Source organism: Salmo trutta, chromosome 7 (assembly GCF_901001165.1).
Source record: "Salmo trutta chromosome 7, fSalTru1.1, whole genome shotgun sequence".
NCBI classification, from domain to species: domain Eukaryota; kingdom Metazoa; phylum Chordata; class Actinopteri; order Salmoniformes; family Salmonidae; genus Salmo; species Salmo trutta.
In genome coordinates, this window is record NC_042963.1 from 48,298,541 (window position 1) to 48,315,241 (window position 16,701).

At 41.6% G+C, this 16,701-nt stretch overlaps 1 protein-coding gene across 3 annotated transcripts in view; it reads left to right on the forward strand.

Annotated features, from left to right (window-relative positions):
* The window catches only part of mgat4c (mgat4 family member C), a 172,057-nt gene extending 157,599 nt beyond the window's left edge, over positions 1-14,458 (forward strand). For 2 of the 3 annotated variants that reach the window (XM_029759211.1, XM_029759212.1), the window contains 3 exons: positions 11,863-12,012; positions 12,925-13,072; positions 13,185-14,458. In XM_029759211.1, coding sequence (XP_029615071.1) covers positions 11,884-12,012; positions 12,925-13,072; positions 13,185-14,341 — 1,434 coding nt within the window. In that variant the 5' untranslated portion in view covers positions 11,863-11,883 and the 3' untranslated portion in view covers positions 14,342-14,458. Of the gene's footprint in view, positions 1-5,080; positions 5,153-11,862; positions 12,013-12,924; positions 13,073-13,184 lie in introns of those variants that run through there. The other variant, XM_029759213.1, reaches the window with a different exon arrangement.
* The last annotated feature ends 2,243 nt before the right edge of the window (positions 14,459-16,701 follow it).

The window sequence follows — 16,701 nt, forward strand, 5'->3', positions numbered from 1 at the left end:
CATTGGTAAGAGCCAGAGTTAAGACTGTTGAGGGGGTTGGGGGGGAAATGACCTCAGTGATTAATAAATACATGTCCATTGGTAAGAGCCAGAGTTAAGACTGTTGAGGGGGTTGGGGAGGAAATGACCTCAGTGATGAATAAATACATGTCTATTGGGTAGGAGACAGAGTTAAGACTGTTGAGGGGGTTGGGGGGGAAATGACCTCAGCGATGAATAAATAAAGGTCCATTGGGTAGGAGGCAGAGTTAAGACTTTTTGGGGGGGGGGATGACCACAGGGGGAGCAGCATGACCATTGAGGGGGGTGTGGGGTCCAAGTGAAATAAAAACTGTACAAATTATTATTAAAAACATCTATAATATACATATTAACAACTGCAACAGTGATGAATGAGTAAAAGTATGTTGGGGGGGGGGGGGGGGGGGTCCATAGGGGAAGAAGCAGGTAAGGTAAGCGTCTGTTGAGGGGTGTGGGGGGGTGTCCATAGGGGGAGCAGCAGGGGAGAGGGAGGAGCAGATAGCTGACTAGTGGTGGCTATTCAGCAGCCTGATGGTCTGAGGGTAGAAACTATTGGCCAGTCTTTCAGTTTTTGCCATGATGTTCCTGTACTGCCCGTGTCTGAGTGATTGTAGCATGGAGAACAGGGCATGGCTTGAGTGGCTGGGGACCCTGATGATCTTCAATCACATTTTCAATCAAATGTATTTATGAAGCCCTTTTTACATCAGCCGATGTCACAATATTCTATACAGAAACCCAGCCTAAAACCCCAAACAGCAAGCAATGCAGATGTAGAAGCACGGTGGCTAGGAAAAACTCCCTAGAAAGGCAGGAACCTAGGAAGAAACCTAGAGAGGAACAAGGCTCTGGGGAGTGGCCAGTCCTCTTCTGGCTGTGCAGGGTGGAGATTATAACAGTAGATGGCCAAGATGTTCAAACGTTCATAGATGACCAGCAGGGTCAATTAATAATAATGACAGTGGCTGTAGAGGATACAACAGGTCAGCACCTCAGGAGTATGCGATTGCATCTAGGTTATTACGTCCGGTTAAATTGAGTTCCTCAGTTAGGTGGTTAACCGATTTTTATACTCTGACATCCTTGGATAGGTGGAGGGAGTCTGGAAGGGCATCTAGGAATCTTTGGGTTGTCCGAGAATTTATAGCACGGCTTTTGATGATCCTTTGTTGGGGTCTAAGCAGATTATTTTTGCGATTGCAAATGTAATAAGATGGTGGTCCGATAGTTATCTTCTTGGCCTTCCAGCGAAACCTGGTGTTGTAGGTGTCCTGTAGGGTAGGCAGTGTGCACCCAATGTTGTGTTCGGCTGCACGTATCCCCCTCTGAAGAGTCTTGCGGTCCGTGTTGGTGGAGTTGCCTTAGGTGACATCAATAAGGGATCATAGCTTTCACCTTGATTCACCTGGTCAGTCCATGTCATGGAAGGAGCAGGTTTTCATAATGTTTTGTACAGTTAGTGTATACTACAGTTTTTTTTACTACGTTATTTATACCAGGGGCGCAACTTTTTTTTACAGAGTCGAATAAACACTCCAAACAGCCTTCCCGACCACTCGGAGGTGTCCGCATGTTCCTCAAGCACATTGTTGCCTCGTTTTTGTATCACATTCCAATGCTAAAACTGGAGGGGGTAAAAAATGACACATCCCCCCCGTCCCCAGTGATTTATACTATAGTTTTAGTTCTTTATACTAAAATTACAGCTTTTTTATTTCACCTGGCTGCCAATTCCTGATCTTCTGAGAACATCATTTGAGGAGTCGCCTGAAGCGTGAGAGGAATGGCAGATGGAGGAATACAGCAGTGCTGAGGCAGAGGGCTCGTAATGAGGACGACTGGCTACTATTCTGAACTTTGTGTGGAGATCATTCTGGTGCCCAGAGCTGCTGAGGCATCACCCAAGTGGCTGCCTCACAGACTGGAAGAGAAGAAGTCCAATGACCAAAAGAGTCAGACTGGTTTCCAGACTTGCCCTCTACAAGATCATCAGCAGACTCCATCACCATCATCTAGCATCCTCTGACCAGCTCTCTCCGCTCAAGCCATGAACTCACCCTCTCCACCTTCAGAGGATGCAGCTTTCAAAGACTTTGCCTCTATCGGTTGACCAATCATGATGTATTTCTTGTTTGTTTTTTGCTCTTGAAGTGCTTTGAGATTCTATGAAAAGCGCTATAGAAATGTAATACACTATAGTTAACTGTAAATACTACAGTATAATACAGTAAATACTTTAGTCCGCAAAAACACTACAGTGGATCCTATAGTATTTATACCATACTATACTATGGTATTTTTAGTGTGGGAAACCTGGGTTCAAATTCTTTTTGTTTTCTTTTAAATACTTACAGTATTTGATTTAGCTTGTCTGGAGTAGCTTCTATAAGTAGAGACATTTCCCTGTAGGTGAGGGTTATTTTTTCTCCCTCAGATAAAACATTGATTGCTATTTTTTAATAAACCCAAATCTGTTATGTTGCCTGCATGTCATCAAACAAATGAACAATAGTGTTTACCAAATGGCTTTGTTGTACAACACACCCGCTTATTAAAATGGCATCTCATTAGCCGCATTGAGCAGCCGTTTTACATAAGATTAATTGGCTTTTTTGAAAGCACTTTTTCTTCATTATCATTCTGTCTTGCAAATGGATTCATTGCGCAACAACGATGCATATTCATATTCATTTTAGAGGAAGCTTGAAAATTGTTAGGAAATGAGCCAAAGGTGGACCTCGGCTGGTGTACTGGCAGTACCAGGCACAGGCTGAATTCTAAACACATGACCTTCTGCCCCTGAGGCAAATGGGACCAGTTAGTTACTGTATCTGAATGGAATACATTTTGAGACGTTTTAAAATGGGGCATATGCCTTTTTTGTGGATTTCATAATTTGTGTTCTCTCCTAGATCATTTTATTTTTTGTGTGTTATAATTCAACTTTATTGTATCTAAAAAAATGCATGGGCAAGACATTAGTGCAGCAAGACAAGAGTGCAGCAAGACAAGAGTGCAGCCAGACGAGAGTGCAGCAAGACGAGAGTGCAGCAAGACGAGAGTGCAGCAAGACAAGAGTGCATGTAGGCTACACTCTTTTCAGAGTATGTGGTGCATGTGTGTAGTGTTGGTATGTTTCTGTATAGGACTCAACAGTAGGACTTTGAAGTCGTATAAGAATATTTCCAGTTACCTCGTCCTCTTTCTGGACATCAATAATAAAATCAGGAATGCTTTCACTAGCCTCTGATTTGATATTTCACCAAGTTCGGGGATAGTTTATAGTATGCATAAGTTCCGGTGAGGGCTACTAGCAAAGTTTTGAAAAAACTCAGAACAGATAGGATTGGTTATTTTTAAGACCTATACTCCAGTATGTAAGAATGTGTATATTGCTACATCAGAGAGATACCAGGTTTGTGTTCCAAATGGCACCCTATTCCTTACATAGTGTACTACTTCTGACCATGTGCCCTATGGTACCTGGTCAAAAGGGGTGCACTTTATAGGGAATAGGGTGCCATTTCGGACGCAGGTTGATCCAGGTTGAGAGCCTGCCTTAAGGTTGAACAAAACAAAAAGTTTTCTTTATGCAAAAAAACCGACATTAAAATAAGAATTGTATAGTGTTTTACCTGAGCCTTGCAGAAATACTTCAAAGTTAAAGGGCTTGCTTTGTTAGAAGCAGAGACTGACAGCAATATACATGTATGTACCGAAATACAAACACAGCATAGTTGCGTATGATGCATATAGCATTTGGAGGTAAAGAAAACGTCCGTCTTAACTAGATTATGTGGTCGTCTGTTCATGCACAACGACATTACATGTCATTTATTACATACTCACTGCATACAGTACACCACTTGAATGTAAAACCTCACCCTTGGCTCGTGTATGTTGTTGCATTTTGGAATTTTTTGTCTCTTGTGACTGGATCATATTTTTATGTGCAACGACATGACATATCATTACCTATTCTGATTATTGGTGACATTTGGAGTCACCAAACATGACTTTAGTCAATTCTCTATGGGGTGACAAGGGGAATCAGACATGGAAAATTAGCCAAAGTCACCAGAGTAGAAAAGCAGTTAGTCTTTGCTCTGAGCATAAATGTCAGTGAACAGTAAACCAGTCGTTAATTAAAGTGTAATTGCGTTACAGGCCGTTTAGTGCCTCATTTAATTCTGTCTGATTATAAGACTAAACATCCATTACTGATTGGAAAAAAATATTTCATCAAACATCTCATTATATGAACATATTATTATATACGCAGTTTTGGTGGTATAGGCCTATCACTTACAGTTTAGTAATTCATATTATCAGATATTAGGCAAAATATTTAGCATCATTTTTACAAGTAAGTCAAGTGCCGTATAATGGCCACTAATGTTTGGTGGATGACTCAGAAGTGTTAGAACAACACTATAGTTGAGTAAGTAAGACTGGAGACATTAGGTCTGAAAATAGCCAATTAATGAACGCAGCACATCCCATAGGACACAGGGAGCCAGACAGACAAAGACAGTGTGAAAACATCCTCATTAGCTTGTTGTTATTGTTATAAACTTGTCATTTACAAAAGAAAGCAGTACTGAAAACAATGAAAGCAGAGAAATTAAAACCCCAAAAGCAGAATTTTGGAAAATACAAAACAGAATTTTTTGGGAAAAAAATCAAACAGATTTTATAGTGCCCACTTAGAGTGGTTTATTAAGAAGAACCTGCCTATTTGAAAGCTAAAAATCAGTAGCTTGCAACATGTATTTTTTTTAAAAGAATTTCATGCTAGAAAAGATTAGATCCCTGATAAGGCAGTAAAAAACAAGGTCTCGAATAAGGTCTCGACTATAGCAGGGTTGGTTGCCTGGTCAGGATTATTGGAGATAAATGACTTTTAGTGATTGGTCCACGGCACACATTCCTCATCAAATATTAATGCTGAAGGGAAGACTGGGGAGTTCTGGTGGATGCTGGATGCAGGGTTATAGGATACTCTTCATCAGTCATGAGAGAAGATGTACAGTAGAATACAGTGTCCTGCTGAGACAGCTGCTGACTGAGGATACTGCTGTTTAGGATGCTTTAGTCAACATGGAATAACGGACATGTATTGTTCACTAAGGTAGGCTACTGCGTTCTTACTGAGCTGTGTAAAGCTGTTTGATATCATGGTTTTTGAGGTCTCAATAGTTTGATTGTTGGGCTTTACTTTCAGTGAGGTGTTTTAGGGTTTTGCTAGTAACATACAAAAACGAAAATGTTGAAAATGACGTAGATTTTTTTTTATGTACAGTATAATGGAATGGTGAAGTTATTCAGTATCTGCTCCTCACTTGTACAGTACTGGTGATTTGTTACATCACTTTCCTCCTTGTTCTAAACCCCAATGATATGAGCACTATTCATCTCTGTGGTTACTTTCCTAATCCCAGAGGCTCATTTCCTAAGAGCACTACTTCTTCTGTTCTGTTCTCTGTTGTCAGATTGGTGGGAAACTGGGCCATCTTATTGTATCTTTCTGTGGTCCTCATTTCAAAACCACAGAGAGACAGAGCCCTTTGAAAAGCCTGCCAATGCCCTGCACTAAATGTGTGGGGAGGAGATAGTGCATTCTCATGTTATCTGCCACGGGCCCCTTGCCCCTTCAGCCATTTTCTCATTTCACAGATTTGACCAGGAGGTGACCTTGGCTTTTTAAGAGCTTTTAAGGCAGAGCCAAGTCCCCCCGTCTACCTTTCGACTCCCGTCTCCAAAACTGACAGACGGAGAGAATTCTCTCCTCTCCTCTTTTTTTCTCTCCTCTCCTCAATGGCTTTTTTTCTCACCCAGAGCAGCCTCTGTCCAGTCCTTTTATAGATAGAGTGGACGAGTTGCTGACAGTTGTCTGAGGAGAGGAGAGGAGAAGAAAGAAGATATACACGTGAGGCCTCTGGTTCTGGATTAATGCTGCAGCATATGTTGATGACATGTGACGTCATACACAAAGGGCAAGGAGGGATAGTCAGTATGCAGCAGCAGGACTACTCAACACGCAGGTCAGCCATGGGCTGAATGTAGCCTGTCTATGGTGATAAATTAACAGAATATTTTAACACTTGATAATAACTTCAGAATATGTTACATAACCATGTGGTACTCTAATGCTATGGCATCATGTGTCTCACAGTCTGTGTCTAGCAGTAACACATTTTTATGACACCAAAGATAGTGTTCTAACCGAAACCGTGTGTGTGTGTGTGTGTGTGTGTGTGTGTGTGTGTGTGTGTGTGTGTGTGTGTGTGTGTGTGTGTGTGCGTGTGCGTGTGTGCCTGCATGTGTGTGTGTGTGCGTGCATTCATATGTGCGTGTTTGTGTCTAGTACAACATGTCCGGTGTGTTTTCGAGTGGAAATGAGCCAGCCGTATCGCGGCCCTCCATCTCCAGCCCTCCCCAGCGGGCCTCTGGCGGAGTGCTAATCTGGGTCAAAGTGCAAACTGCTGAGAAGGGCCTGGGAGAGGCTCGCTTACACATGAATCATTTCTCATGCCTCCCGTCCTCATTACGCTCGCCACTGATGGAACCACAAAGCCTTTCATGTTTCCTTCTGACCTTAAAGGTAAATACCCAGATAACACTGTGGAAGCAGCCCGGAACCCAATTCACTGTAGCATTCATTGCCCTTACCCCCATCACAGAGACACTTTGAGGGTGTTGCTCCTCGGTCTGATCAGACCCTGTCATTACAGTGGAACTCATATCCTCTTTCAACTGGCCGCTGTGATGTTACAAATGTATGTCAACAGATCACTGTTCTCTCTCTTCTCGTAGTTCTTTCTTCAATTGATATCAATACAGTCATAATGACAAAGGCAATCTCCCTTTCAAATCCAACATCACAGTGATATAGCCAGTTAATGATCACTTGTGCAGTTGTCCAGGTGTGGAATGCCTCCATTTGGTGGCCTTGAAAATATATTATACAACCTTTAGCTTTGCCACTGGCCAACTAGAAGGAAATCCAACGGAAAAATATGGACCATTCCAATGTTGAAGAACCCTCTTAACGATCGCATTTCAATCATGGCTAGCGTCAAACTATCAGGAGCGCTTGTACTGCAGCCAAAGGACTACCATTTGTTCCAAGTGTTTTGAAGCCTGATTGCGCTGAAGCTAGCATCAATGGGCGACACATGTTCAATATTTTATGAGGAACCCATTCCAGAAGCTCCGCACCTGTGTCACCTGCTCTAGTCCTTGCATAAAAAGATTGGATGGTAATAAATGGCAATGAGTTTTAGGACTGTATGTGAATCCAAACTGCGGCTGGACTTAGAACAAAGCTTAGCTTCCTAGAAGTCATCAAAAATAGGTAATGGTTTTGAGTTGGAAGCATCCATAACACTATGGACTTCTGCCAGACAGAGGGAGGCTTAGAGAGTATTAAAATGTAAGTCTATGTAGTCACTACCGAAAGTTATTCTGGATAAGAGTGTCTGCTAAACAACTAAAATGTTAATAGATATGCAGGCAGGAAGGCATTGGTATGAGGAATGTTTCTGATTTCCTGTTTGCGAGGTGCACCACCAAGCCCTTATGGGAGAACAGCTGGAGCTGCAGTTGTCAACGGGCTGGCTCTGGCTCCCATGGGGCGGTGGTGGCAGCGAGGGCCAGCTTGGACAGCATGTCTGGGGGGAAACACACACACACACACACAGTGTGTCCTGGGGGGAATCTCACACACAACCTCCCGTTAGAGTCTGTGCGATCAGGCTGCTGACAGCGGTGACAGGCCTGGAGCAGGAGGGGAGTGTGTGTACATCTGTTTGGACCTTGGCACCGATGAGCCTCTGGAGTTCCACACAGCCAGCCAGCTTGTCGGTACCGGTTACTGGTAGAACACAGCGTCTGGACCCGATGAAGATGATCAGATCTGATAAGGTGTTGGCAGCTAAGTGAGCACACAGTCACGGTGCCGACAGACTGAGCAGCAAACAAGAGGGGCGCAGAATCAATGCGGGTGTGTCCTGTAGGTTCAGTAGAAGTTAGAATAGGAGTTAGCGGAATACAAGATGGAAGAGGAGCTGTATCTTCTCTGGTTGGGGAACATGATTGACAATGTTCCAGCCTTGATAGTTGTAGCCTTGTTGGGGTGTATGGTAATATCTATGGATTGCATGATGAAATTGCTTTCAACTTTTTAATTTATTGCTCTAAAGAGTGATAGTGCACCAATAGTAATCCCCTTCGGTGTGCTGCCTATGTTGATAATTCAGCATCTTTCGAAAAAGAGGTCGATATCTGTCACAGTCCTTTAAGTCTTTGTAGATGATAGATTCTCTTTGTGTGACAAATTCCATAAGAATGTGGTAATTGGTCAACTGTTTGGCCAATTTGAATTCTTAGCTAAAAAATAAAAAAAATCATAATGAAGGGATTTATTATTCCGCGCTTTGCTACAATTTTGTTATCAACACCAGCCTCCGGTATTTCCCTCTTTTGTGGGAGAAAGAAAATCCATTGAAAGTGGCTGAAGGCCTGACACAAAGCAACTGCTGAACCCCTGCAAATCTGCAGGCTTAATTGATTATTTGTGCAGAGCTGTATATCTGTGAGGTGCAGGATACCCAGGGGAAATAATGTCAAACAGATAACAACATCAAATGTGGGAGAAATGCTTTCTGCTGCCCATTTTATTCATCTTTTTCCCTTTTCTCATTCACAATGTGTTTTCCATCCGGGTTTTCCCATTACACGAGGCTCGCCTATTTTTTAATTTTTTAATGTGTCACTAAATTGCGGAGTTTAAAGTGACTTAGACTCGAAAGAAAAGTGTTTGTTAAGGGTTTATTTTGATGTCTGAATATCACATTGAGACCCCAAGGTTGTTCCCACCTCACACTCCCAGAGGAGAACTCTTTACTACAAAATCTTTACTTCATTGTTCTGTCTTCCTCAGTGCCCTGCTGCCAGTACCCTGCTAAAGGAATGAATTCATTATGTAGATAATACTGTACACAAACGCATTGAAAAGCTTGGTATTCTTGATTATTTTATTGCCAGAGCTTGTCAAATGCAGGTTTCAGAGATATTTCACTTTTGCTTTGACAGTGTAACCATTCTCTGGGGTGGTATCTTGAATATATAATATTCAATATAATTTTCAATATAATCTAATTTTATTTCAGTGGGATAAGCTTCAGAGGAGTCGAGCCTTGAGAGGCATTAGTGGAAATGGTGGAATTTGACTTGAGTTTTGTACTTACAGTGCTCAACTCAATGCCCTTTAACTACTTGTTACTTTCCTCACTCTTCAGATCCATTTCCCTTACAGACTGTAAGTGACAGGTAGCAGTCTTTCATAGATAGCTATCAAACCATTTCCAACTGATGTGAGAGACTACTACAGCGTGTTGTGTACTGTTATCATATCATAAGTAGTATTCTATCAATGAGTGGCAGTGGTGCGGTTTCTTTGGTTCAGTTCAAAGTATAATGGCTCTTTATCACTATCCTGCTGCAATGTTACAGCAGGGAGATCGGATGCCTGAGGGAGTGATTGACTGCCATTATGACAGCCCATTAAAATACACTTACCCCTTTCTCTGCAAACCACAGACTAAGCTCCTCTGGACTCATGATAGTCAACACATGCACGCATGCACTCGCTCGTGCACACACATTCATATTTTAGAGACAGTCCGGTACACTTACAGACACATACCCTCAAAAACTTGATTTGATTTTGGTACAGGATATGCATATTGCATATCAAAAGCCATTCCTTTTGGGGAAAGCAGTGCAGATTTCTGGCACATCCTTGCCACAGCAGCTCTTTGAGTGTGCAATAAGAGTGTAGAGAGTGAAGTAGGTACCTGCAGCTGTGCCTTTGGCAGGTTTAGGCCACAGCTTCCTCTATCAAGCCCGAGCCCAGATAGACTGAATTATTGAAACAAGGTATGCGTCCCAAATGTCACCCTATTCCCTTTTAAGAGCACTACTTTTTGAACATGGCCCTACTTTTGACTAGTACTCGAATAGGGTACCATTCAGGATGCAGGCAAGCAGCCAGTACAAAGTGCTAATCCAACCTGCATTATCAGGACACCAAATCCAGCACTCGTGTGTGAGAGACAGAATACCACCCACCCAGCATGAAGCAGAAAATTCTAAAATTGCCCAGTTGTGTAATTGTAGTATTTAGTCTGCAGTGGCCCAACTAACATTTATTTAGTTTATTTCAAGATGCTTTTCTTTCTTCCAACCTCTCCCCTGTTGTCATTTGCTTACTTTAAAAAAGCGACTGAAAAAGGTTGCCAGTGCCACATTTTGCTGTGGCTGTTGACTTTTGACAGGAAGAGGTGACAGAGGTGACCCAGGAACTATTTTATCAGGTGGTGGTGTTGAGTCCACTGTGCTGCTGCTGCGGAGTGAAGTCAGCACTGCAGCTTTTTGTCTGATGTTAGTCAACCACACTACAGAGGTACCTTTGGAAGGACATACAGATGTTGGATCTTAACGTGATCACTCTTTTTGTTGCTGAGAATGTCCCTGCACCACAGAAAATGCAGATGACCTTGGTGATTTACATAGATTCACTGAAAACCCACACTAACACACAGTTATATTAACAGTATGTAATTTTCCTCTTTTAGCTAGCTAATAGCCTAACATTATGGACTAAACGTTCAAATCCTCTTGCTGCAGGATTATTTAGCTGGGACAATATAGGTCAAATGAAGATCCTACATCTGTAATTATCCGGCCTGTTCTCACTCTAGCCCACATCAGCTAAAACCTGCCACTTTGTGGTCTCTTCAACAACCAAGGTCGGCCAGCCCTGCAGTAAATTGCACTGACTGAGTTTGGAAATTTAATGGCTGTGTGGCAGTGTAGGCTACTATTTGAGAGAGAGAGAGAGAGAGAGAGAGAGAGATTTGGAAGTCACACGCTGTCAGTGTAGATGAAGAGAGCTACTTGGTTGGCTCAAGATTATATTATTACTATTATTAGAACTCTTGGCCACTAATTGATGCATTTACTGTAGGCAGGTGTTTCTTCAGGCTACCATCATAATGATTAGAACAAAGGTTCCATCAATACCTATTCTTTTTCAATGATTTGTTCAATACATTTTTATACTGTATGCATTACCAGTTGGCTACTACAGGACATGGAGATATACCGATGTAGAAATTAAAGGAGAGTTGTCTGTTAAAATGTTTTCAACTCTGTAAGCCATAATTATACAAAATTGCAAAAGCATCAACAGTGTCTAATTACGCACAACCAATACCAGTCATGATTGAATAAATAGCCTTCAAAGAGACAGGATGTTAGCGTCAGTTTTAGACCCCGAACAGAAATGTATTGACCAGCCCTATTCCCAGGTGATCCGGGCTCCCGGTGTTCGTGATCGATGTGTGTGTGGTCATTGAACCAAGCTTACAGCTAGTTTGTATTCCATTAGGCATCTCTGGGGCTTTGTAGCAGTGTCACAAAATAGCTTGCTGACGCCCAATTGCGTTCTAGAAAAAAAACTGGATTTATTTATGTTACTCTTCGTATTCTTTGATCAATTTCTGGTGGTACTAGTTGTAATTCCACTAGAATATTTATATGTCAGTTGTTTGCCAGTACCATGTTATTTTGAAAATAGTTTTTTCCCACTATGCACTATGTCCAGGAAGAGTTGTACTAACGTGATTTCAGTACAACAAGGTGATGCTTGAAAGAACAGGACATTATTTATAACCACTTCATCTGATGGCAGTCTGTAGGCCAACCCAGTCTCATGAACTATATGTTCAATTTCAACGTTTTTCTACGCAGCTTGCTAATGTGCCGTCCCTGCAGATCCCAGTGAGTGTCTCCATCATGAGGCTGGTGTGGAAGTCCCTGGACAAGATGAGGTGCTTCCGTAAACGCTCCACCATTCCATTCCTGGGGGTCCTGATCACCTGTCTCCTCTTCCTCAACCTGTACATGGAGGATGGATACGTCCTGGTGAGTCTTCTTCTATATTCTTCACTTGAGTCATAAAGGGCAAAGTTCACCCAATTTTTTTAAAGGTCAGATGTTTAAAGTTTAAAGGCAGGCTAAGTCTACCTGCAGGCTCCGATCCCAAATAAAGTAAAAAAAAACGTAATAGCCACAATATAATTACTACTATTTAGGGGGTGCCTCTCTATTCCATTGTTTTGGGATTGAGGCCTGCAGATTCCCGCTGATGGAGGATCCTGACAGCAGATGGCATAGAAAATGAATTCCAAACTAGATCCGTTTTTGGGGTATTAAAACATCTGACAGAATTAGATTTTGGGGTGTACTACCCTCTTCGACCTCTCTCCTCTCCTTAATCAAACAACATCATTTTCACCCACAAGTTCACTTTAGTATTTAACCATGTTGTCCCTTTTATAATTACTTGTTTTCAAAAGGAAACATATTTAAATTTTCATGATGTGGACCCAAAGCCGATAATTTATTTTTTATTCATGATGCCATCAAATGTTGGTAATCATAACACATTATCTGTATTTGTTATTTAAATTATTGAGAAATTTTGCATATCTTCAATGATATTGTGCTCTCACAAAGTCCATTTCCATGGCAATAAAAAATGCCTCAATGGTTTTAGAAATCTTTGAAATCAGATTGACGTATCCACATTTCTTATCGGTTGGCTAACCCATCTTTTTCTTTTTACACATTATATTCTTGAGGAGTTTAAAACCAAAATGTGTTATTTCTACCTCTGTATTATTTACAGACGAATGTGAGACATGTCAAGGAAATTAGTTAACTTTGCTGTGTGTGTTTGTCTGTAGCTTATAAATGAGATGAGACATTGGTTTGTTTGGCATTCACTATGTGAAGTCGTCTCATCTGATCTGTTGTCTTTGTTGTGTGTTGCAGGAGGAGGATAAAAGACCGCTGAGAGAGACATCAATGCATCCTTCAAACACTGAGAGATATGTTCACACCTTCAGAGACCTCACTAATTTCTCTGGAACCATAAACGTCACATATCGTTACCTCGCTGGGAACCCACTGCCCCGAAAGAGTAATTGTATCTTTGACTGTCATTACATGTTGCTTGGTCACTTTCATCTTTGTTATTCCACAAATTATATTTTCAATGTACGCTTTAATAATATAGACTTCTCTGTTTACAGAATATCTTACCATTGGATTGTCATCCGTGAAAAGAAAAAGAGGGAATTACCTCATGGAGACGATCAAATCAATTTTTGACCAGTCCAGTTATGAGGAGCTGAAAGAGATTGTGGTGGTGGTCCACCTGGCAGACTTTGACCTGGCCTGGTGTGAAAACCTGGTGCAGGACATCTCCAGGAAGTTTGCCCACCACATCATCGCTGGGCATCTCCTGGTGATCCATGCCCCTGAGGAGTACTATCCATCACTGGATGGGCTAAAAAGGAACTACAATGACCCAGAGGACAGGGTACGATTCCGCTCCAAGCAGAACGTGGACTACGCCTTTCTCCTCAACTTCTGCACCAACCTCTCTGATTTCTACATGATGCTGGAGGATGATGTGCGCTGCTCACGGAACTTTCTGACATCCCTGAAGAAGGTGGTCACCTCCAGGGAAGGCTCCTACTGGGTGATGCTGGAGTTCTCCAAGCTTGGCTACATAGGGAAGCTCTACCACTCAAGAGACCTGCCACGCCTGGCCCACTTCCTGCTCATGTTCTACCAGGAGATGCCCTGTGACTGGCTCCTCATTCACTTCCGGGACCTGCTTGCCCAGAAAGATGTGATCCGCTTCAAGCCCTCCTTGTTCCAGCACATGGGCTACTACTCCTCATATAAAGGGGCAGAGAACAAGTTGAAGGATGATGACTTTGAAGAAGACTCCATTGATATCCCTGACAACCCTCCTGCTAGCCTGTACACAAACATTCATGTATTTGAAAACTATGACGCCACCAAGGCTTATAGCAGCGTGGACGAATACTTTTGGGGGAAACCCCCTTCTACCGGAGACTTCTTTGTTATAGTCTTTAACAAATCAACTAAAATCAGCAAGATAAAAATCGTGACAGGAACGGACGATCGTCAGAACGATATCCTGCACCATGGAGCTCTGGAAGTAGGAGAGAAGCTGGTGGGGACAAAGAGAGGAAGGCAGTGTTCTTCCTACATCACGTTAGGGGAGTTTAAATATGGAAACATTGAGGTTCAAGACGTGGACCACAAGATTGCCTTTGACATTGAGTGTGTTCGTATTGTGGTGACTGCCAGTCAGAAAGAATGGCTGATCATTAGGAGTATAAGCTTGTGGACTACACAACCTCCCAGTCAATGAGGACAATACAAAAACAGTTGGTTTAGACAACAGTTGGTTTAGTAATTCATTTGACAGTGTATTTATTTATGTACTTATTTCTGTATGTATTTATACATTTTTGCATTTATTTTATCATTTATTTTCACATATATTTATTTCATTTTATAGTATACTGTATGTATTCATTCATATTTTGATCTAGATTTTTTTTATATTTGAAGGGACCTTTATCGAATTTTACAGTTATGGAAATCATCACAATCCATGTTTTTAAGGATTGTCTGACTGACCTCTTTTATGGGTGTGACCTCTTTTATGGGTGTGAGTATATAGGAATGGTCTGTTGGTTATTTCACTCATGATGTTATTTATTTTTCTGTATATTTTTCTGTTTCTTTCCACATCGAAAGCAGCCTCTGGGTCCTCTGGTCTTGAACAGTGTTGCTTAATAAATAACACCCCTGCAGACAATTTTTTCCCCAGGAACATAGCATTGCACCAAATGTTCTTGCTATCAGTAAGTACTGTAGCTCCATTCACCTCTTTCCGAAGTTATCCTTTACATGTTACCCTATAAGCATTATGATGGTAAATATTTCCACAAATATCCATTGTGTCAGGGCTTTACTTTTGTCAGTGCTGCTTCAATCCCTCCTATCTAGGCTGGTGTGGTGTTGAAGTGTTGGAGCGAGCTGTGCTATTTCCCTGTATGTTCCATCAGAGCCACTGACGGGAGAACAATGTTTGTTTTCACCCATCTTCTCTAACAGCTCAGATCGGATTGTGAAAAATGGGGTGGACCTGATCTTTCCCTTTTTTCCACCACAGCACAATTTTACCCCAGTAAATTGGTCTGTGTTTGGCACGCTCTCTCTGCTTTACACCAGCAAACAACCCCCCCTGGAGCTAGGCTCTCCAGTACATTTTCTCTCTTTCCCCTATGTTGTGCTCTCAGCCACTAATGTATCTTCTCTTAGAATGTTTCTGTAATATAGAAACAAATACATTTTACTCTGTGTGGTACCCATGGGCGATGGTATACTATGTACTGTGTTTTGGTATAGTACATACAATTATATCCCCAGCTACTTTATCATAATACCTCTGTCCAGAACTTAAAGCCACCGGCTGTAAAATGTCCAGTAATATACAATTGATAAAATATACCCTGTAATTTTGAGAAAAATACATATAAAGTCAATTCTCAAAATGAGATAAGGACTACTGTCATAACAATTCAGAAACGATTTTGAACAATCACCTTGTCCTCTCCCTTTTCATACAATGTTGTTCTGTTAGCAAGTGTAGCTTTGTGATAAATATCTTTCCATAATCAAGAGCATCATCACTTTCAACAAATCTTTGCAATGCAATAAAATTATAAATGTTTGCGTACATGATACCAATATTCTGTTGAAATACTAAAGGTGGAGGTGGAGGCATGGTTCAAAACCTACAGCAGTTTTTCTTTTCACACAAAATGCCTTGTTATGGTATGCCTGCTGTTTCAATCAATCACATCCATTTCTAAAGCCCATTTTACATCAGCAGTTGCTTATACCGAAACCAAGCTTAAAACCCCAAAGAGCAAGCAATGCAGATGTAGAAGCACAGTGGCTAGGGAAAACTCCCTACAAAGGAACCTAGGGAGAAACATAGAGAGGGACCAGGCTCTGAGGGGTGGCCTGTCCTCTTCTGGCTATGCCAGGTGGAGATTATAAGGGTGCATGGCCTGTTCCATGTTGTTCTCCCATTTGGTCTTGTTCAGACACAGATCAAGGGTTTCTCTTTATCCATGGCTCTGATCTATTCATTATAAGCTTCTGTGTTCCAAATCACCTTGAATAACAACCTCTTCCTTCTTATCAAACATTTGATTACGTGAGGCCCCGACCTCTTATGACTTCATTTTGTGCATATTAAAAAGTCAGTAAATAAGGTAACTATTCACTGTTTATAGCTTCTCCTTGCAATACAATTGCTATGGTCATAATTAAACTGTAGTGCTCTGTACAAACAAACCTTTTCGTAGATGCTCTTATCCAGGGCAACTTACAGGAGCAATTAGGCTTAAGTGCCTTGCTCAAGGGCTCTGGGATTCAAACCAGCAATCTTTCGGTTACTGGCCCAATGCTCTTAACCACTAGGCTACCTGCTGCCCCATCATCTTTTGTACAGGTCATCAAATTATATATTACTTCTTCTTAAGCCCATTCTTCAAAATTATTTCGTTTCACTTCAAATCCTCTGCCGTTTAGAACATAATGTCTTACTGCAAGCATTATTAAAAGGCCCAGTGTGGCCCTTTCATTCAAATTTTGTGGACTTTATTGAAAAGTGTAAGAACATTATTACAGAATGCAATGAAATATATGTGC